General features: G+C 40.9%; 1 protein-coding gene across 1 annotated transcript in view; it reads right to left on the reverse strand.

Annotated features, from left to right (window-relative positions):
- Window positions 1–5151: 5151 nt before the first annotated feature.
- LUC7L3 (LUC7 like 3 pre-mRNA splicing factor) overlaps window positions 5152–22964 on the reverse strand; it is a 79085-nt gene continuing 61272 nt past the window's right edge. The window contains exons 9-11 of the mRNA XM_033962080.1: window positions 21096–21262; window positions 7109–7302; window positions 5152–5667 (exon numbers count right to left, since the gene is read on the reverse strand). Of these exons, the coding sequence (XP_033817971.1) occupies window positions 7142–7302; window positions 21096–21262 (328 nt within the window). The 3' untranslated portion in view covers window positions 5152–5667; window positions 7109–7141. The remainder of the gene's footprint in view (window positions 5668–7108; window positions 7303–21095; window positions 21263–22964) is intronic.

The raw sequence follows: 22964 nt of genomic DNA on the forward strand, positions 1-22964 counted from the left end.
AGAGTGGAGCAAGGCCGGCACGATTTCAGTAAGTGATCCGGTCCCAGACACTGTAAGCAGCGTCGATGAGGGTCCGTGAGCGAAATCGCGCGCTGGCACTTGCTACACTTTTTAAAACCGGCAATTGGCCGGGACATAGGCCGGAAAAGCTCCGCCGCAAGGTCGAAGGCGCGGGGCCCCAGCCACGCGGCCGACCCGGTATCGGAAGGAAACATTTTTTTTTTTTTTGAAAAAAGAAATCAAAGAAAGAAATAAATGCACAGGAGAGCCAAAAGAACTCAACCCGCGGCAAAAAAGAAGGCAAAAAAGAGATTCAATGGGCGCAAATTGAAGATAGACTTCTCAGCTCCGCGGAAGAAAAAGAACTGAGGAGACACGCCCGGTGCATCGGGCGGGAAGGCACTGGCGCATGCGCGGTGCGGGCATCTCGAAACTTCTGAGTTTCTTCAAGCAAGACATGCTTGCAAGATGTCCGTATCGGGGCTCTGTCGGGTGACATCACCCACTAGTGAGAATACCTGCCTGCTTGTCCTGGGATAATTATTTTTAGCAATGCGGGAAGAAACAGTAAAAATGGGGGCAAATTTCTTGTTAAATTACCCCTATAAGTGTCAAATTAAATATGCTGGGATTAAATTTGTGTTTTTTTGCACCAGAGCAACTTCGACACTTTTTGGATACAAGAAAAGTAATGAATGTATGAACTATGGCTTTAAAGAAATAGGCTGGTTTAATTCACGTTAAGTCTTTTCCTAATATATTAGCATTATTTGATAATAGATCTCCCTATCTTACTTTCTTGTTTCCCTTTCTAGGTAATATTGAGGTCTAAGAAAGAGTATCGGAATACTTGAAATTCTATATGATTTATTTTAACTTTCTAGTTAAATGTCTACAATTAATGTTTAAATGGTTCTTTGTAATCATATATCTATGCTTTGATGATTTATTATGCTTTGAATTATTGTATCAAGTGGATGCTTGTTAAAGATTGAAACACTAATAAAAAATATTTTTAAAAAACAAAACAAAAAAGAGCTCCGAGCTCAGATCTTTAACTGAAGCACTGGCCCGCCTTCTTGTTCTTCGCCTTAGCCATAAGATCAAAAGTTGTCCGACTCCATTGAAGAATGGTGGACTGGAACATGCACATTCTCCTAAATATAAGGTCAGCCTGCTGAGATAATTGGCCTGGACATTGTCCACTCCTGCTACATACACCACGGAGATTGCCTACAGGTGTCGCTCTGCTCAAAGGAATAAGTGGACTTCCATGCTCAGCTACGCACTCTTGGTGCCTTCTTGGCAATTGACATATGCCACCACTGTAGCACTGTCCAAAAAGACTCGGACTGCCTGTCCTTCCAGACTCTTCTTCAGCTTCTGTAACGCCAATTGAATGGCTCGAAGTTTCAATCTGAGTGTCCGATAAAATGGCCTCCCCAGCCAAAAAGACTAGCATCCATTGCAAGAATCACCCACAAAGTTATTCTGAGAGGCATGCCCCATAAGAGTGACTGTGGACAGAATCACCAACTCATACTGCAGTGGGATTCCAGAGTCCATGGGAGAATCATTTGAAGAAAGTACTTTGTGAGGACCTCCGAGACAGTAGTGTGTTCTGGAGAGGATGCATGTGAGCCATGGAGGCTAGTACTTGAAGATACTGCCTCGCAGACAAAGATGGCTTGGCCATCAAGTCCATTATCTGAGTGCAGAGCTTCTGTCTGCATGCCTTTGGAAGATAGAACCAGCCTTCTGCTGTGTTGAACAGTACTCCCAAGGACTGGGACGAAACCAGTTGGCTCTTTTGAATATTAACTATCCAGCCCAAGCTCTGCAAGACCTGGACCACTTGAACTACTGCTTGTTCCCCTTCTGATAATGATAGCGCTCTAATCAGCCAGTTGTCCAGATATGGATGCACTTGCAATCCTGCCCTGGGTATAGGCTGCTATCACCACCACCATCATCTTTGTGAACATGTGTGGTGCTGTTGTCAACCTAAAAGGAAGCACTGAGAACTGAAAATGTCTCTCCAGCACATGATCTCAGGAATCTCCTGTGTTATGGAAATATGGGAATGTACAGGTAGGCTTCCATCAAGTCTAGGGAAGCTAGAAATTTCTCCAGAGCCACTGCTATGATGACTGACCACATGGTTTCCATGCAAAAGTGTGGAACTTTCAGGGCCTTGTATACATGTGTAAGATCCAGAATGGGTCTCCAGTCCTCTGAACCTGTCTTGGGACTATGAAGTATATGGAGTATCTGCCCAAGCCCGATTCCTCTGGCAGTACTGGCTCTATGGCCCGAATTTCTACAAGTTCCTGTACTGTCCCTAAGACTCTGCATGACTTTTCTGGGTGCCCCACTGGGGAATCTACAAACTAGTCTGTTAGGGGATGGGCGAACTTGAGCTTGTACCCTCTCCGAATGGTCTGACCCAGTGGTCTGCTCCCAGACCTTTGCATATGCTAAAAGCCTTCCTCCTATCCTCAGGGGGAAGACTTTGTCCATGGTATCATTGCGCCTTCTTGGAGGTTAGAGACAAGGACAGGAGGCTTGGCTTCATCTAGGTCCTGTGAATCTGTCTTGATCCCTGATATGATCTCTGAGATGAGGCTTCTCCTGAGAATTGTCAAAATGCCTGGAATTACGAAAATTAGACTGCCCACAACCTCTAGAGGTTTGCAGTCTGTCTGGCAGAGATTTTGGTCAGTAATATGCCACACTGGCCATCAGATTGTCCAGACCCTTTCCGAACATCTGTCCCTTGAATGGGAGTCTGCTGAGAGTAGCCTTGGACATCGAATCTCTTGACTATTGCCTGATCCACAGCATTCTGTGGGTTGAAATGGAATAAGCCAAGACTTTGCTCATGACTCTGATATCATAGAGAGCATCGGCTACATAATCCAGCCCTGCTAGCATAAGCTGGGGAAAAGGCTCATCCTCTCTGCCAGGGTAAACCCTCACATCTTGGTATGACAAGTATGTGCCACAAAAGAGGCTGCTGTAGCTGCTTTGATTACTAAAGCCAAAGCTATGAATTGCCCTTTTAGGGCCACATCCACTCTGCGATCCCACGTATCCTTTAATACTACACCTTCCTCACTTGGCAGGGACGTGCATTTGGTTACCTGAGCGACCAAGGAATCCACCCTAGGCTAAACTTGGCTGCTCCTTCTTGTCTTCAATGGCACTTGTTTGCCGGGACAGCGAGCAGCGGCTCTTGCATGCTGCACATGGCTGACCCAGAAGCCATCAGCTTCCGGGTCAACTACGTGCAAGAGCCGCTGTACACTGTCCTGGCAAATAAATGCCACTGGCGCTGAAGACAAGCAGGAGCAGCCAAGCTGGAAGGAGGACAGTTGAGGTAACTAGGATCCCTGGCTGACAAGAAAGGCTTTCCTCTGACGTTAGCTCTGACACTGGACGGAAGCCCTCGTGTCAGCTTCTGCAGAGGTGCGAGGGTGAGGGACTGTTCCACCCGTGATAGGGAAGGAGAGTGGCTGCTGGACTCGCAAGGGGAGCTGATCTGGAGGGGAAAGAAGGGAGGCAACTTGACAGATCCTTTACCTTACAGGGCGGTGAACGGCCTTGTACCCATACCCATGGCAACAGTCACAGTGTCATTCTCTACCAAGGACTCCATCCCTACCAGTTTTGAAGTATAGAGAGGTGATGTGAAGGATCTGGAGAACTTGGAAAAATATTGGAAAATCCACCACCGTAGAGTAAAAACGGCTCAAAAATACCTTAACTAGAGGTTAAAAACCCCCCAAGAAAACAGAATTTTAGAGGTGGGGGACCCTAGAGGATGTGTCAGAGACCTTCAAAAATAGCCTCTCCTCCCTCCCAAGATTTAATAACTTTACTCACTGTGACATGTGCTGTGAAGGTGCTGCCGCATGCTTCAGCTCTAAGAAGTAGCTGGATTTGGAAGAAAAATCTTTGCCTAAATCAGCCAGTCCTCTAAATGCTGAGATCTTCGTGTTTCCAATTGGACAGAAGTCGGTTTGTTCCTCAACCCCTGCGGAACTGTGCATGCAAAAGGGGGTAGGAAAATTGTAGCCGGCACCCTAAAGAGCCCTGCTGAGTCCCCTGCAGATGCCTAACAGCCTCCGCTCAAGCTCCTGTGCTTCAAGTCAGCTAAGCTACAAGGGATATAGACTTTGAGCTCCACAAAGTTTTCTGCAGTCTAGCCAAATAGGTCCCCAAGGGATTAGCCTGCCAGTTACAGACCCAAGTCTGCTTCTTCTCCACACAGGCAGAGCTTTTCCCCATACTGGGGAGATCTGGTGCACCAATAGCTGCAAAAAAAATGCCAAAAATAAAAAAGAAACACACAGACCAGATCAGAAAGACACCTTCCGGCTCGTGTGCACAAAGAAAAACTGAAGGAGGCAACAGAGCCCTCTGAAGGAGGAAAAGGAGTTGAAAACCAGGAATGGATTCCTTTTACACAATTTGCGAACATGGGGAGAATGCCTACTGTCCAGAATAATACACCTATTGCACTAGAATACTCTTGCTACCTGATTCTGGTTCAGTCAGTGCTGATTATTCCACAATATAATAGATGCTGTGCAAGTTGTAGGTTTACATTCTAGAAAGTATTTCTTTATTTTTGCTTGGTTTAATAGCATTATATCATAAAACTTGATAGCTTGTCATTAGTTTGGGAATGCCATATTGCTATTACTTTTACTTTTCTCTTATTATAGTGGGCCTAGATATCTTTTATTCAATATTTTGTAAATACAGAAATAAGAACATCTTATCTAACAGAGGAGGGGAAAAAAAATGTGACTAAAAACACGCTATGGAAAAGTGTGTATATCTGGCAGCAGTAAAACCTTCCTTGATATGTGCATAAACTTCCTGATACCCTGCATAGCACAAGAAATATTTTGCAAGCTTTGTATAAGAGTGGCAATTGTAATGCTTCGCTCTTCTTTTTGTAGGGTTTATTTTGGGAGGGGTAGACAAAGGTATAAAGACAAAAAAATTACTTAATATGTATTTTTTTTTGGATGAAAAATATTAAATGCTTCATAAAAGACCATATACAACATGATTTTTTATACATACATTTTAAACAAATTAAGGTTAATGAATGCAATAATAAATATGAGGAGAAGTATCTTGAACACATGAATAAATTTATTGTAAAAGACGGATTCAGTACTAAACCTTTCAAAGACAGACAATCTTGTAACAGAAAGATGCTTTATTTCTACTTCTGCTATATTGAGTAGGTATGAGTATTCTATTTGAAAAATTGGGATTTATGATAAACCTGGTTCACAAAACAAATACCAACAATAATTATGGTGTTTCAAAGTCCAAGAGTGAAATCTTGCAATTGAAAACCGTGCAAGCCATGTGTTCAGCTAATACTTGCTTCTTATTCTAAAATGTCTTGAAGGAAAAAAAAAAGACAGGGCCTCATTTTCCCAATGGCATCTAAAGTAAAACATTTTCCATTCTCTAGGATATCACACGAGTCCTGAAATTAATTTTATTAAAACCTTTAACTGAGCCTTAAATATCTCTATAACACTACATCTTTCTTTCACCTCATTTTAAAGAAGATCTTCATTTTAAGCTGTCTTCTCGGATTCTTCTGTTAAGACAGTCATCTTCTGTCACAAGACAGTCCTAAAATGCAAGATTTGGAGGAAAATAAGACAATTAGACTACATAAGAAATGTTCATATGGTCACTCTTTAAATTTAACCTAGACAGTGAAAACTGTCTCATTAACAAGGTATCTAAAAGAGACTTCATTTTATTCTATGCTATAAGTACTAATGGTCTACTTTTGAAAATTTTAGTATTTTCATCCTAAGAATATCCGAGATGAAAACTTTAGAAGGTATTTAAAAGATGCAAGACTTTTTCATTGCCTTCTCTTTCAACACTAAGTCTTGCATGAAATGTTAATTACTGGATATTTAATTTCATTATAACCAGTTTCAAGAACTGGTGGGGAAAAAGATAAGCATTATTCTCTATGCCATATCTTCCGGTTCTGCTTGCTAATTAGCCAGAATTTTGGATTATGTATATGACATGTTTTGCAAACTACTAAGGTTGCATATCAGCCAGTATTTATGGCTGATAGAAGATTCTCCTACACAGTAGGAAAAATTAAACACATACCTCTTAAAAGCTTGCAATGAATGTAACAAGGCGGTTATTATGGAGTATTTATTGCATTTAAAACTCTTTAAAGAAATCTAAGCCTGGACATCACTGCATTCCTATACACAGTTCAAAAGAAAATTCCATTCTGTTAACATTACATTTACAGTTTCACACAATACACAAAAATCCTTAGCACTCTCTTGTAAACAAAAAAATAAAATAAAATAAAGAATACACAAAAGCAAGCTTATAAGATTCAAGTTAACAGCATTCAAACATGGATGTGGGTAGAGAAAGGAGTACCTGGCATGAGTACCTGCTTAGTTTGACAGAATCCTTGATTTTTAATTTGGCTTTTCATGGGCCGCTCACAACACCAACGCTGTGTGAGGTATGGTAGGCAGCTGCAATAATTCATAAACCCTACACTTCCATCAATCCAATGCTACTGGCTCTCGAGTTACAGAACAAACTGCATTAGAATGCAAGGCAATAAAGCAAAATACTAGAAACATCCTTAGCAAAGAAATACTAGCAGTACAAGTAATTAAAGCAAAAGTTGTCTAACATGTGCCTCAGAAGTAATTAGTATTAAATTAAATGTTTCTGTCAATGTACCAATACATATGGACTTAAACAGAAAACAGTTCAACTTTATTTATTTTTTTTTTTTTTACAATGAACAGCAAAATCCCTAAAGATGTTTAATAAATGCATTCACTTTATTGCATTACGAATTACAGAGGCACACAAATGGAGGTCAAGTCTGCTATGAATTAGCATAGACAAAACAATGTACCTCAAAATGTTACACAGGACAAGCCTGCCTTTTCCATCTGATGGCAGTTTTGTATGTCTTCTTAAAATTCCATCTTCATCTGTATATACTTACGCTGCATTATCAAACCGTAACCAAAAATGCCCTAACTGTGATGAAAATTAATACACTTACCTCTACCTGATCTGAGGTCATATCAGATCAGTTTTAATTGGACTGAGTGTCACCTTCAGATTTAATGTCTTCACCGATTCCATTGATCTCATTATTTGGATCACTCTCCTTGGAATCAGCATTGGCCTCTTCATTCTGTTTTTCTCGACTACTGGATTTTCTGTTGCTCTTCTTGTCTTCTGAGCACTTTTTTTCTAGAATGAAACAGGAGTCTCAATTAATTTCTTCAAAAAATAACTTCCAAACATAAGAATTGAAAAGATTCCCAGTGGCATTCCAAAGTTTTAAAACTCACCTATATGTTAATATACTAGACAAAATTACAAAAGGATGCATTCTTTAATCGTTGTAAAGTGCTCAAAAGAATTTTTTTTGCAAATTACATAATGATCTATTATTGACTTAAATATCTGGAGTGGAGATCTCCAGCAGGACAGGGGGGATCAAGAAATTTGAAGTGCATTCCTCAGGAGACCCCCTGACAATCTCAAAAGTAGCGAAGCAGTGTTATGAAGTGGTGGCCAGAGCTATATGGATGCTAAGGAGAGGCATTAACCAGTAATAAATCCCTATACAGATTATTAACAAGACAACATCTTAGGCATATGTCAAGTTCCAGAACCCATATCTCTAAGAATATAAAGACAATACAGAGGTATGTGTTCTTACACGGCTGGCGTCACAATTATTCCAGTTGCCTGGATCTTGCTGCATCTGAGTAAGTACAAACACTGAAGAAAGCACAATTGCTGAAATGATTTTACTTATTCAGACATGGCAAGACCTGGACAACTGCACCAAACACAGAGGCAGTCCCTAGCAACAGTCTCCAAATGAATCAGGGTTTGCACCAAAAACTGTATCAGGCTTATTATTATTATCATATGTTCTTATTTCAAACATTTACAGTGGAACCTTGGTTTACGAGCATAATTCGTTCCAGAAGCATGCTCGTAAACCAAATTGCTCGTATATCAAAGCAAGTTTCCCCATAGGAAGAAAGGGAAACTGCTTTGATTGGTTCCACCTCCCCCCCCCCCACGAGGCTACCGGCGCTGCTCCATTCTCCCGCCCCTTGAGGAATCCGACGCTGTTCCAAACCCCTCCCTGCGATCCAGCTTCCCCCCCCTTCGAACCAGCATCCCTCCCCGCTCGCGTTGCCCCACCTCCACCGCGATCCTACTTTCCCCCTCCCGAGCAGTCAATGACACCCTTTATCCGACTTGGCACCAGTGCCAGTGCCCGAAGATCCTCCCTCTTCTTGCGCGGCTGGGCGGTGCGTCGGAGATCCTCCTTCTTCTGGGCTGGGCTGGCTTTGAGCATTTGCGCATGCTCAAAGCCTTCTGGTCTCGCTCTCTCCGAGATTGAGAGCGAGACCAGAAGGCTTTGAGCATGCGCAAATGCTCAAAGCCAGTCCAGCCCAGCCCAGCCCAGAAAAAGGAGGATCTCCAACGCACCGCCCAGCTCAGGCCGCGCCAGAAGAGGGAGGATCTTCGGGCACCGGCACTGGTGCCAAGTCGGGTAAAGGGTGTCATTGACTGCTCGGGGGGGAGGGGGGAAGTAGGATCGCGGTGGAGGGGGGGGCAATGCAAGCGGGGGGATGCCGGATCGCTGGGGGGGATGCCGGATCGCCGGGGGGGGGGGGCGCTCGTACAGCGAGGCAAGCTCGGTTTACGAGGCACCAAGTTTGCAAATGTTTTGCTCGTCTTGCAAAACACTCGCAAACTGGTGCACTCGTAAACCAAGGTACCACTGGGCTCTTTAACTCCACCTGAAGTTAGTACCTAAACACTGAAAGCCACTCAAGAAACGTGAAGTAGAGGCACCTGAATAACAGGCTTAGGGTGCGACCCCTTTGCGACCAGATTTCCCTCCGGCCCGATTCACTAACCTTTCCTGTGATCCGCTTCCAATCCGTGCATGCAAATGAGGGGAAACGCATGCAAAGTAGATAGGGATGCGATTCACCAATGAAATTTTTAAAACCGACTGGGCTGGCCAATCAACCCAAGAAGCGACTGCTGGGGACCAGTCGTAAACTGCTCTCTGCACGCCCTGCTCTCTGCTGTCCCGAATCTCTCCTGCCTGCCGCCCCAATGCTCTTCCCCGATCTCTCCTGCCTGCCTGCCCCGAATCGCCGCCCTGCTCGGCCCCGGATTTCTCCTGCCTGGCGCCCCAAATCTCTCCTGCCCTTCCCCGCACTGCGAGCCCGTGGTTTTAACCTATGGGTTTAAAGCGGGTTAAAACCACAGACTCGCTGAGCTAAAAAGTTTAAAAAAAAAAAGTTGTGGCTCAGACGAGAGATGCATGCGCAGACCATCTACAGGTGGTCTGCGCATGCTTCAGAATCGCACACCAGCGATCTGTGCCAACAGATGGGGGCGTTCCTCCGATTGCCCCCATCCGCATATTAGAGGTTGAAGAATCCATCGGACCTGCCCGGATCAGACACGGATTGGTCCCGATCAGGCAGGTTTGTGAATCTAGCTCTTAGAAATAAACTGTTCAAGAAATAAAATCATTTGAGAAGGAGTGGAGACGGTTGATTGCAGGGTGCTGGTCACTGATGTACTCTATGGTATGGACTGTTTTATGGTTATGGTGCTGTTTGTCGTTGATGCGACGTGTTTGTTATATGTCATTTGATATTTTGTATGCAAGTGTGTAACTTGCCCTGGATAAGGGCGGGAGATAAATAAATAAATAAACAAACAAATGGTAATGTTAACCGCCAACAAAGGCTTCAAAGGACCTCAAACTGCTCCCACATAAAATGGAAACATATATACAGAATTCTTCCCAGCCTCCAAGAGCTGACAAGCATCCAAGAATCAGCTTGAAAGTTGTGAAGGAGGAAATAGAAAGTCTGACAAATAGAATGCAGGCAGTTGACTTCAAAATTGAGCAGTTAGAAAAGCATGCTGAGAAATCTGAGGCAGAGATGCTGGTGTGTAAAAAAGATCACAGAGAAATAGAGGCGTTGAAAAAGGATTTTGAAGACTTATCAAATCGTGAAAGAAGGAATAATTTGCGTCTGATTGGGATACCTGAGGGGATTGAGCAGAATGATCCTATTCAATTTGTGACTAATTTTATCCCAAAGATCTTGCCATTTAAAAGTTCTTTTCCTTTGGAGATAGAAAGAGCACATCGGATACCGATGAAAAGATCAAATAGTCAGAAGGGTCCCCGTCCAATAATCTTTAAGCTGCTAAGACATCAGCAGGTGGTAGAGATTATAAAACTGGCTAAAACAAACAAGGATCTTAAATGCCAGGATTCTAAGATCTTTATAGTACCTGACTTTGCAAAAGCTACAACCTACAAAAGAAAACAGCTTTTGGATTTAAGACCTAAACTGAGAGCAATGGGAGCAAGATATGGATTGATATACCCTGCTATTATGAGGGTAACTTATGAGAATAAAACTTATAATTTTGAAGAAGCAGGCAAATTACAGGAATTTCTAGATCAATATAATTTGCCTATGGTTTCATGAAAGTATTTAGAAAATGTAATAAATAATATACTTAGATTATTTTTGGTTTATATTTTTGAGTGAAAATTGAAAGATATTTTATAAAGAAGGAAAAAGTGGAAAAAAAAAAATAGAAAAGGAGAAAAATATTTTCTAGAAAATTGTTGCAGTTAGGTTTAAGGGGGATCAACATTTCAAACAAGATTTAAAGAATAGAAATGAAAAATTTTAAAGAGAAAATAAGAAAAGAAAAATTTGACAAGGTAAGAAGAGGGATGGAGCATATAGGAAGTGAAGAAAATATGAGGAACAATTATAAGATTTGGATGGTTTCTTAATGTGAATTTATAATTTGCATTTGAGCGTGACTGAGATAATAATATGAGGACACATAAATGCTGCATTGGAGAAATGTGGGAACTTAGAATATAATAAGATGAAAAATACAAAAGACTATTGATGTAAAGAGAAGAAAATGTGAAGATGGACTGATGGAAATGACTTGAGCATTATTTAGATTTACAATTTGCATCTGAAATTGACTGAGATATAAGGATGATGTGGCAAAAATACTTTATTGGAGAAAGATGAAATAGCAATCTGCAAGAAGATGGAATAAGAGACTGAAACAGCACGATGAAGATGTACAAGTGTTACAGTTGTGCAGAATGGAGAATAGACTGTAATAGATTGAAGATGCAATGAAAATTAATGAGAGTTTTAAAAAATATGAGGTCTGCTTTGTTGAAATGTTTGATCCTTCTTTTGATGTAAGGTAAAAAAAAAAAAAGAATATTATAGGATGGAGTGATGTATGTTCCATTGAAGTTGTGAGAAACTTAGGTTAGACAAAAAAATAAAATAAAATAATAATATTAATCTTGGGGGGGTATATATTGTAATAAATGGTTTCCGAAATATTGGGTATATCCTTTTATAAATATATTAGAGGTATAGGATGGAAGAATGTTTGGAAATTTGAATGAGGGGGGAAGTATATAATAAAGAATTATAGTAAATATGGGTATTTAGGGTATTGAAGAATGGATTGACTGCAGGAGAATTTAGTGTTGGTTGTTTGAAAGATTAGAGAAAGAAAAATGAGTATGTTATTGCCTGTGGGGAGTTTATTTTTTGCTCAGTAATATGTGCGTTTCGAAGTTTGCATTTGTGTTAGGGGAGGGGAGGGTGGAGGATGGGAATGGGGGGGATGGGGAAAGAGGGGAGGGGGGGAAGACTCATATATTGGTTTAAGGAAAAAGAAAAAATGTATATTTTATGTTTGAGTGGATTATATATGTATTTTATATTTTATTTGTAAAATGGGTTTTAAAATTTTTTCTTTGAATGTAAATGGCCTTAATCACCCTATAAAAAGGAAAAAGGTATTGGAATATATTAAACAACAAAATATAGATATATGTTTCTTGCAAGAGACACATTTGTCTGGAACAGAGTCTATAAAGCTGACAGATAAGTGGATAAAATAATGTTTATTTGCACCAGCGGTAAAAAAGAAGGCAGGAGTTGCAATATTGATTAATAAAAAATGTCCAGCAACATTTAATATGGTTAAGGCAGATCCTCAAGGAAGGTGGTTACTTGTTGACATGAGCATGTGCAGTAATACAATGGCGTTACTAAATATATATGCACCTAATTCGAATCAAAGTGAATTCTTTAAATCTCTACAACAATTAGTTTTACCACTGGCTACTACTAATTTAGTGATGGCTGGGGATTTCAATGCTGTTATAGATCCAATAATGGATAAAAAGCCTAGTAGAATAATGAAATCAATGGGATTAGATAATTTGGTACAAGTATGTAATTTAAAAGATATATGGCGTATTCTTCATTTTAATGATCGGGAATTTACATTTTGTTCACATGTTCATCAATCGTTCTCAAGAATTGATTATATTTTTGTTTCAGATCAGATGGTACAGCAAGTTATAAAAGCTGACATAGAACCAATAGTAATATCTGATCATGGTGGTATATGGATAGAAGTTAACTTAGTAGATCCAGATAATTCCAAACCTGTATGGAGGTTTGATAATACATTGCTTGCTGATTCTAAATTTTGCACAGAATTTCAAAATAAAATAAATGAATATTTTAGACTTAATGATTTAGAGGAAATTTCGATTGGAATTTTATGGGATGCTTTCAAAGCAACTATGAGAGGACAAATTATATCATATTCTGCATATAAAAAGAAACTGTTAAGAAAACAATATGTGAATTTGGAAAAAGAAATTAAGAATTTGGAATTAAAATTGGTTAATAAATGGGAACAGGAGACATTTCAAATATTGTTAAAAAAAATGTGAATATAATGAAATTTCCTCTGGGTTAGTAAGGAAAGATATTTTTGCTCAGCAGGTGGTGTATTATGGTAGTGCAAATAAGGCTGGAAGATTATTGGCACATTATTTAAAAGCAAAGAAAAGGAAGGAGAAAATAAGCATAATTAAAGATGAGTTAGGAAATTCTCATTCTCAAATTGGAAATATATTAAAACAATTTTTAAAATATTATAAGTCATTGTATTCTTCGGAGTCTTATTTAAATAAAGAGAAAGATGGGATGGATTTTTTGAGTTTAGTTGAAGGTCCTAAGGTTCCTGATCATATAAAAAGAAGTTTAGATAAACCTATATCATTGAAATCCCTTAGAGTTGGGACCGCTCCAGGTGGAGATGGATTTACAGTAGAGTTTTATAAAGAATTTCAAATTTCCCTATTACCGTATTTATTAAAATTATATCAGGATCAACTGAATAAAGGTTGTATATCAGGCACTATGGCAGAATCTTTAACTATTGTTTTGCCAAAGCCAAATAAAGATCCAACATTGGTTTCAAACTACAGGCCTATATCTTTAATAAATGTAGATAGTAAATTATTAGATAAGATTTTAGCATTAAGCTTGGCTAAAGCTCTTCCGCATATAATAGGAATGAATCAAACTGGATTTGTTGCTCAAAGACACTCTTCTAATAATACTAGACTGGCATTTCAGATGTATTATTTAACAAAACAAATTAATGATCCGGCTTTTTCGGTTTCACTAGATGCTGAGAAGGCTTTTGATCGTGTAGAATGGAGTTTCATGTATCAAGTTATGGAATGGTTTGGTATTGGATCCGGATTTATACAAATGATACAAGCATTGTACAGCTCCCCAACTGCTCGCTTATATATAAATAATAATTTTTCGGATGCTTTTAAGTTGCAGAGGGGAGTTAGACAAGGTTGTCCATTATCTCCTTTGCTCTTTGATATAGTTCTTGAACCCTTATTATTAGCTATTCGACAGGCAAAGGACATACAGGGTATTCCATGTGCTGGAGTGGAATATAAAGTATCTGCTTATGCAGATGACATCTTGCTTCATTTGAGGAATCCGGAAACAACAATCCCATGTCTACTGAAGGTCATAGATACATTTGGAAAATTATCAGGATACAAAATAAATTGGACTAAATCAGAGATTTTACCTTTAAATGTGCATTGTACAAAAGGTATACTTGATTCCTTCCCTTTTATATGGAAAGAGGATGGAATAAAGTACTTAGGTATTTGGCTGAATAAAACACTTGAAGAGACAATGAGAATAAATGAAAAATTTTTATTACAAAAAGTTACAGAGTTGTGTGAGCAATGGAATCCTTTACATTTGTCCTGGTGGGGAAGAGTACAAACTGTTAAAATGATGATTTTGCCTGTGGTTTGCTATCAATTGGGAATGATACCAGTGTTTTTTCAGGGGTCTTTCTATAAAAAATTAAATAGTATTCTGGTTAAATTTATTTGGCTGGGTAAAATTGCAAGAGTGGCTTTAGTGTCTTTGCAAAGACCAATTGAGGAGGGTGGGGTAAATTTTCCCAATTTTTATAGGTATCATCGGGCCTATATCATGCGCCAAGGTATGTATTGGGTCCTCCCAGAGCTTTTGGAACAATTACCAGAGTGGTTAAGGGTGGAGAGATCACTTATCTTTCCACTTAGGCTTGATCTTTTGCTTGGTATAAAAGTGCCTAGAATACGTAAGGACAATAGAGTATTAATGGATACTTGGAAAACATTAAGGTTTGTAGACAAATTAACTACTGATTCTATTTTAAAATCGAAACAACAGACTATTTGGGTAAACTCCAAGATACAAATAGGCGGGTTTAAGGTTGTCTGGAAAGATTGGATTAAAGCAGGTATAAGATCATTAACGGAAGTAATTGATAATGGTAAGATGCTTGAATTTTCACAATTGCAACATAAATATGGTCTGAATAAAAAACAAAAATATAAGTGGTTGCAATTGAAGCAGGCTATTCAGGTGGGGTTCCCTGAATGGAAATCTTTAAATGATCATTACAGCTTAGAATTCTTATGTTTCCAGGCAGATTTTCTGGGTCACCAGGCCGCAAAGTGGTATAAAATTATATCTAATTATTTGAATAAGAAGCCTAAAAATGGATTAAGAGATATTTGGAGCATTGAGATTAAGCATCAGATTAATGCATCTCAATGGCCACGTATTTGGTCTTGGAGAATTAAAGGTACGATGTCAGCATCTATTAGGCAAACATGGTTTTTTTTGTTGCATAGAGCATTCTGGACCCCTACTAGATTACAAAAATTAGATTGCTCTAAGTCTAATAGATGCTGGCATTGTAAAATTGAAGTTGGAACTCTAGACCATCTTTTATTTTATTGTCCATGTATTCAGGCATTTTGGATATCAATATGGGATCAAGTTAATATGTTGATGGAGAGTCATGTGGCTTTATCCTATGACACAGTGATTTTTGGAATGTGTATGAGGGCCAAATGCCAAATATCTGCAGCAAACAATAAATTATTGTTGATTCTTACGGGAGTGGGAATTCAACAGATAACAACTAATTGGAAAGACTGTTCTAGATTGAATTGTAATTTTTGGTGGAACTCAGTTTGTCATATGTATAACTAACTAAAGAATTTTATCAGCTTTTAGGCATCGTGATGGAAAGATACAGTGAAATTTACTCTGCCATGAAGACTGAAATTCCTGACTTTGTGGATTGTTACTCAGATTTCTTTTGCAAAGTTTTTGAAAGAGAGTCATACAGGGTTACCTATGATAATGGTTTCTTCCGCAGCCTCACTACTATACTTCCGGGTCAAAGGAAACACAGAAGTAGTGCATTCGTCAAGATTTGAAATCTAAATAAGTCTAATGGGATTGATCTTCGGCAGCGTCGCAGGAAAAGTTGGACACTAATCTATCAGGAGGGGGGGAGGTAAGAGGGAGAGGTGCTGCTGGAGGGGAGGTGAGGATGGACTGGCGGAGAGAGAGAGACAGGTTATCAGGGGAAGAGAAGGGGTACTGGATTCAGGGAAATAAGAGATGCGGATTGGAGAAGATGAGAAAGGAATAGAGAGCGAAACATACAAGCCACAGGGTGGGGGGGGGGGCAGAAAAGAATAGAGAGGTGATGCACAAAGAAGAGATGCTAGGCATGGAAGGATAGGGAGAGACACACAGAGGGGGAATGGTGGACAGGATAGATAGGAATGCAGAGGGAAGGTGGATATGGAGAAAGAAGATATTGTCAAATGGACAGGACACCCTGCAATGGTAGACGGAAAAAAAAGGAGCAAAACCAAAGAGACACTGCGACCAAAGTTAACAGTAAAATAAAATACAACAAAGGTAGAAAGAAGTATTTCTTTCTGAATTTATTACTTGAAATGCTTCTATATAGAAATCTTGCAGCAGTCCCCTTATTCAGTTTCCTCACTACGTGTTGTATTAGTGTTTTAGGACTTGGTGCAATATTTACTGTGTATTTTTTCACACATTAGGTTGTTGCTCTTTGGCAGTTAGTGCTGTTATGATATAAGAACATAAGAACATAAGCAATGCCTCTCCTGGGTCAGACCTGAGATCCATCATGCCCAGAAGTCCGCTCACACGGCGGCCCAACAGGTCCAGGACCTGTGCAGTAATCCTCTATTTATACCCTTCTATTCCCTTTTCCAGCAGGAAATTGTCCAATCCTTTCTTAAACCCCAGTACTGTACTCTGCCCTATTACGCCCTCTGGAAGCGCATTCCAGTTGTCCACCACTCGTTGGGTAAAGAAGAACTTCCTAGCATTCGTTTTGAATCTGTCCCCTTTCAACTTTTCCGAGTGCCCTCTTGTTCTTTTATTTTTAGAAAGTTTGAAGAATCTGTCCCTCTCTACTCTCTCTATGCCCTTCATGATCTTATAAGTCTCTATCATATCTCCTCTAAGTCTCCTCTTCTCCAGGGAAAAGAGACCCAGTTTCTCCAATCTCTCAGCGTATGAAAGGTTTTCCATCCCTTTTATCAGATGTGTCGCTCTCCTCTGAACCCTCTCGAGTAACGCCATATCCTTCTTAAGGTACGGCGACCAATATTGGACGCAGTATTCCAGATGCGGGCGCACCATCGCCCGATACAACGGCAGGATAACTTCTTTTGTCCTGGTTGTAATACCCTTCTTGATTATACCTAGCATTCTATTTGCTTTCTTAGCGGCCGCTGCGCACTGTACCGTCGGCTTCATTGTCATGTCCACCATTACCCCCAAGTCCCTTTCTTGGGTACTCTCATTCAATAACATCCCTCCCATCGTATAGTTGTACCTTGGGTTTCTTCTTCCCACATGCAATACTTTACATTTCTCAACGTTGAACTTCATCTGCCATCTCGCCGCCCATTCCCCCAGTTTGTTCAAGTCCCTTTGCAATTCTTCGCATTCCTCTTTAGTTCCAGCTCCACTAAATATTTTTGTATCAACCGCAAATTTTATTATCTCACACTTCGTCCCTGTTTCTAGATCATTTATGAATATATTAAATAGCAGCGGCCCGAGCACCGAGCCCTGCGGAACACCACTCGTGACCCTCATCCAGTCCGAGTAGTGGCCCTTCACTCCTACCCTCTGTTTCCTACCTGCCAACCAGTTTCTGATCCATCTATGTACGTCTCCATCCACCCCATGATTCTTCAGTTTCTGGAGTAGACGTTCGTGAGGCCCCTTGTCAAAGGCTTTTTGGAAATCAAGGTATATGATGTCTATGGGGTCTCCCCTGTCCATCCTTTTGTTAATTCCTTCGAAGAAGTGCAATAAGTTAGTTAGGCACGATCTCCCCCTGCAGAAACCATGTTGGCTTGTTTTCAGAAGTTCGTTTCTATCCAAATGTTCATCGATGTTTTCTTTTATCAGTGCTTCCGCCATTTTCCCCGGAACCGAGGTCAGACTCACCGGTCTGTAGTTTCCCGGGTCACCTCTTGATCCCTTTTTAAAGATGGGCGTGACGTTGGCTATCTTCCAATCCTCCGGGATCATGCCTGTTTTCAATGATAGGTTGCAAATTTGCTGCAGTAGTTCAGCTATCTCCTCCTTTAATTCTTTCAAAACCCTTGGATGGATTCCATCCGGACCAGGGGATTTGTCAGTTTTAAGTTTTTCTATCTGCCTGTGTACATCATCAAGGCTCACTTCCATGGATGTTAATTTTTTTGCTTGATTTCCATTGAAGATTTGCTCAGGTTCCGGTATGTTGGTTGTGTCTTCGTTTGTAAATACAGACGAAAAGAACATGTTAAGTCTTTCCGCGACTTCTTTCTCCTCCTTCACCGCTCTCCCTTCCTGTCTCCTTCGTCCAGCGGTCCCAACTCCTCCCTAGCTGGCTGTTTCCCTTTAACATATCTGAAGAACGGTTTGAAATTTTGTGCCTCCCTGGCTAGCCTCTCTTCGTACTCTCTTTTGGCTTTTTGAACCACACTGTGACATTCTTTTTGATACTTCCTATGCTCTTTCCAGTTCTCCTCAGTTTTGTCCTTCTTCCATTTCCTGAATGAATTTTTCTTATTGGCTATCGCTTCCTTCACTATTTTAGTCATCCATACCGGGTCTTTTGTTCGACTCTTTTTGCACCCCTTTCTGAATCTGGGGATGTACAGATTTTGCGCCTCGCTCACCGTGTCCTTGAAAAAAGACCAGGCATGTTCTACCGTTTGCCATTTCTTGGAAGTGTTCCTAATTTTCTTCCATACCATTTCCCTCATTGCTTCATAGTTTCCTTTCCTGAAGTTGAAAGTTGTCGCTATGGTTCTCTTTCCGTTCGGTATTCCTACTTCAACCTTGAACTTGATCATATTATGATCGCTATTTCCCAACGGTCCCACTACTTCCACTTCCTTTGCAGGTCCCATTAGCCCATTTAGGATTAGATCCAAAGTTGCATTTCCTCTCGTCGGTTCTCTAACAAGCTGCTCCATGAAGCAATCTTGTATAGCCTCCAGGAATTCTGTCTCCCTGGCGCATCTTGAGCTTCCAAGACTCCAGTCTATCCTGGGGTAGTTGAAGTCTCCCATAACAACCGTGTAACCTCTTTTGCATTCTCGCTTCATCTCGGCATCCATTTCTTTATCAATATCTCTGGTTTGCCCGGGTGGACGATAGTATAAGCCCATCTTTATTTCATGCCCTTTCCTACCCGGTATTTTAACTCATAGCGATTCCAGTTTGTTGGTCGTCTCCGCTGTGTCCATTCTTGTCGATTGTATGCTTTCTTTTACGTATAGGGCTATTCCTCCTCCTTTCTGTCCTGACCTGTCCTGGCGATAGAGCTTGTATCCCGGCAGTGCTGTATCCCATTTGTTTTCCTTATTCCACCACGTTTCAGAGATTCCAATGATGTCTATGTCCTCTGCATTGGCCATGGCTTCTAGTTCCTCCATTTTGTTTCTTAGGCTCCTTGCATTAGCATATATGCAATTTAGATCCTGGCATTTCGTCCTTCTCATTTCCTTTCCCTGTGCTTCGGTCTTTGGTATCTTCTCTTTTGCTACAATCTTTCTAACCTCCACTTCTGGGTTAGTCGACTCCTGTAATTTGTCCCTTGTTTCTTCCCAGCCTTTTTTCCCCTTAGTATCTTCATGGGATACCGTCTTCCGAATCGTCGACGCTAGGTCGACCGTCGGCTTTCCCCTGCCTCTTAGTGTAAAGCCTGTTCTATTCTTCTCTTGACGTTGTTTGCTAGAAGTCTTGTTCCCGCTGCGCTCAGGTGCAGTCCATCTCTCCTGTAGAGCTTGCTCTTGCCCCAGAACGTTGTCCAGTTCCTCACGAAGTGGAACCCTTCTTCCTTACACCATCTCCTCATCCACGCATTTATTGATTGTAGTTCTTCCTGCCTTTTCACATCTGCCCTTGGTACCGGTAGGATCTCTGAGAATGCTATCTTCTGGGTCCTCATCTTCAGTTTCCTTCCCAGAATCTTGAACTGTTCTATCAGCGTGCCTCTTCTGTAGTCTCTCCTGCTGACATCATTCGTCCCGATGTGGATCATTATTGCGGTCTCTTCCGTCTCCGCTCCTTCCAGGACCTTCCCAATTTTGTCCACGATGTCCTTGGTTCTCGCTCCTGGGAGGCAGGTCATCAGTCGATCCTCTCTTCCTCCTGCTATGTGGCTGTCCACATGCCTCAATATGGTAAGGTTCCTTTTTTTTGTACAAATTTGTGCATAGTGTTTTGCAATGGCCGAGCAGCCCATAAGAATAGAACATGTGGATTCACATTTAGTGTGCACTGCTCGGAAGCACAGCTTTATAAAAGATCCCCAAAGTTTATTATAATATCAGACAGGGCTTTAGACATTTTGCAGTAGCATCAGAAAAAGAAGGACAGATTGAGACACTGCTTTCAATGGAAGTAAAAATCCAGGTGTTTCAATTCATCCTCCTATTTCTGGAGCCATATGGTAACCCTACTGATATGTATTGAGGTACAAGAGCTGTCTGTTGAACAGAGGGCAGGTAGGGGTAGGTGCGTTACTGTGTGTTAGGTGTCAAACAGAGAGAATGGCAAGTGTGATGTGTGAGAGAAAACCTGCTCATAGTGACCATCAGATTTCATGCTTTATTTTCCCAGAGAAAAAAATGAAACTGCATTGGTCACAAATGGAAAATTTTGTGGAGGTCTTCCTTTTTTAATAAACAGGTTCCATCTAAGTATCATTATTCATTTTTACTCAGTTTGTAAGAATAACACACCAACTGTCAAGGGGCCAGTTTATATGAGATCATATCAAGTCTGGTCTGTATGCCAGTTGCAGTTGCTTGTATTTGTTATGTATATTGTCTATTTAGTTACAGTTTAACAATAAAATATCCATTTCAAAATCTCTGCTGCTCAGAGTTCAGGGGTTGAACATTTTTTGATCTAGGGGTACTTAGTTTGAAGAAGTTGGAAAACGCTGTACTATGGTCTCTATTGCAACCTCGTTATCCACAATGAGAAGAATCTGTGTTCACTGGGTTTCCAATGTAACCAAATTTATCTCATATTTACATACATATTGAAGATATCCTAAAAACCCGAGTGGCTGTGGAAACCCCTAAAAATGAATTGCATAGAATTTTTCAAACATCAGTCATAAGCTTAGAACACAACTTCAGTTCTGATTTTCAATGTAATGGGTGTACCAACCATTCTCCTTTGATTTTCTCTCTCGTTCTCTTTCTCTTTCTCTGCTTTTGCTTCTATGTTTATATGACCTGCCATCTCTGCTTTTTGATCTTTTTCTATCCCGACTACGAGATCTGTATTTTCTGTCTGATCTATCATGATTTCTGCTTCTTTGATGTTCTCTGCTCCTGGAAAATGAAAAAGAAATATCCTTAATTACAAAAAGAGAGCTTAAAAAAAACCTATATATCTGTGCATAACATTTCTTTACAAACTACTTTAGATCACAAATATAAACATGGCTTAGTGGATCAATTTATTATAAACATATCCAGGCTTTATTTTAAGATGCACAAAAAAAAATATATCAAATCAAAACTAATAATCAGGGTCCCTAATATCCTAAGATTCTGTGGCCACAGGTAGGGCCACATAACCTGCCTATACCTCAGGAATTTATAAAACCACCACAGGAGACAAGGGAACCAGGTCAGATCGTGAAAGATAAGGAGAAAGAAAGGATATACTTCACAGGATAAACCAAAGAAAACTATGGAGTAATTTTGGAAAAATTGTTGGAATGTTCTCTCTTAAGAGATATCTACACTGTGAACAACAACCCCCCCCCCCAACACACCAAAATGCACAGTTACTTACCGTAACAGTTGTTATCCAGGGACAGCAGGCAGATATTCTCAACAGTGGGTGACGTACCCGACAGAGCCCCGCAGCGGGCAGCCTCGAAAGCAGACTTGCTTGAAGATCTTTGTAAGAGCTTCCGAGTGCTGCACTGTGCATATGGGAGTGCCCTCCTGCCCGAGTTAGGGCGCGCATCTCCTGTGAGGAACCTCAGTTCAGATACCTAGCTAAGAAGCCAACCAGGGGAGCAGGGTGGGTTGTGAGAATATCTGCCTGCTGTCCCTGGATAACAACTGTTATGGTAAGTAACTGTGCTTTATCCCAGAACAGTTCACTCCAACTTAGATAGTATAATAGCGCTAGATAATATACCAGTGTTTTATAAATTCTTTCTTAGTCCAGTTTCTTTACAACACTACATCTTAGGAATTCAGATATCCACCCTGATCAATAGATACAGGTGGTGGGATTCTTCATGATTCCAAGTACTATTTCCCAACTATTTACTTATTTCAATTATTTTATATAAATATATAAATATAAATAATAGTCTTAGCTTATTCAAAGTCCATTCCCCTTCCTGACGCGTTTCGCCGAACTTTCTCAAGGTCGGGAGAATTGGACATTACAGCATAGCTTCTCCTAGTGTAACCAGCCATTCAAAAATGGTCCCGTAGAAGCCTGCAAGCTCCTTGATGGGGAACATACACTAGAGTCCAATTCGAGGACAAGCATGTGTGTAGATAGCCTCGCCCCAGTAGCGAGGGAAACACGGATCCCCGGCCGGGACCCCCAAAAAGTCCTAGGTGTCTCAGGGGAGGAAGAATCGCTTGAGGGAACGACAAATTTTACGGTTGAGGTCTCGAGAGACGAGGGGACGCTCAGGCTGGTCGGACCGCGACTGGATCGAGACCGAGGTCACAGGCATCAAAGTTGGGACCAGCTGGCTGACCACCGAGGAAAACTGTGTGGTAATAATAGCCTTAAGCATGTACTCGAACATAGGCACCGAGACCAAAGGAAGGTGGGTCGGAGGTGCAGCAGTGCGCTCCTTCAGGGGATGACCTCAAGGAAGAGTATTCCCTACGTGAGGAGGCACACTTAGAGTGATGTCTTGAAGGCGCCGACGAGGCGGCGCTGACATGAGACTCCGAGGTAGGCTTCTTTGCTGGCACACAAGAGGAGGAAAGAGGAGATTTATCAGAGGCCGGAGTAGTAGAAGAAGCCAAGGCCAGAACCTTCGAGGCTGAC

The sequence above is a fragment of the Geotrypetes seraphini genome, chromosome 10, assembly GCF_902459505.1.
Source record: "Geotrypetes seraphini chromosome 10, aGeoSer1.1, whole genome shotgun sequence".
Taxonomy (NCBI): Eukaryota; Metazoa; Chordata; class Amphibia; order Gymnophiona; family Dermophiidae; genus Geotrypetes; species Geotrypetes seraphini.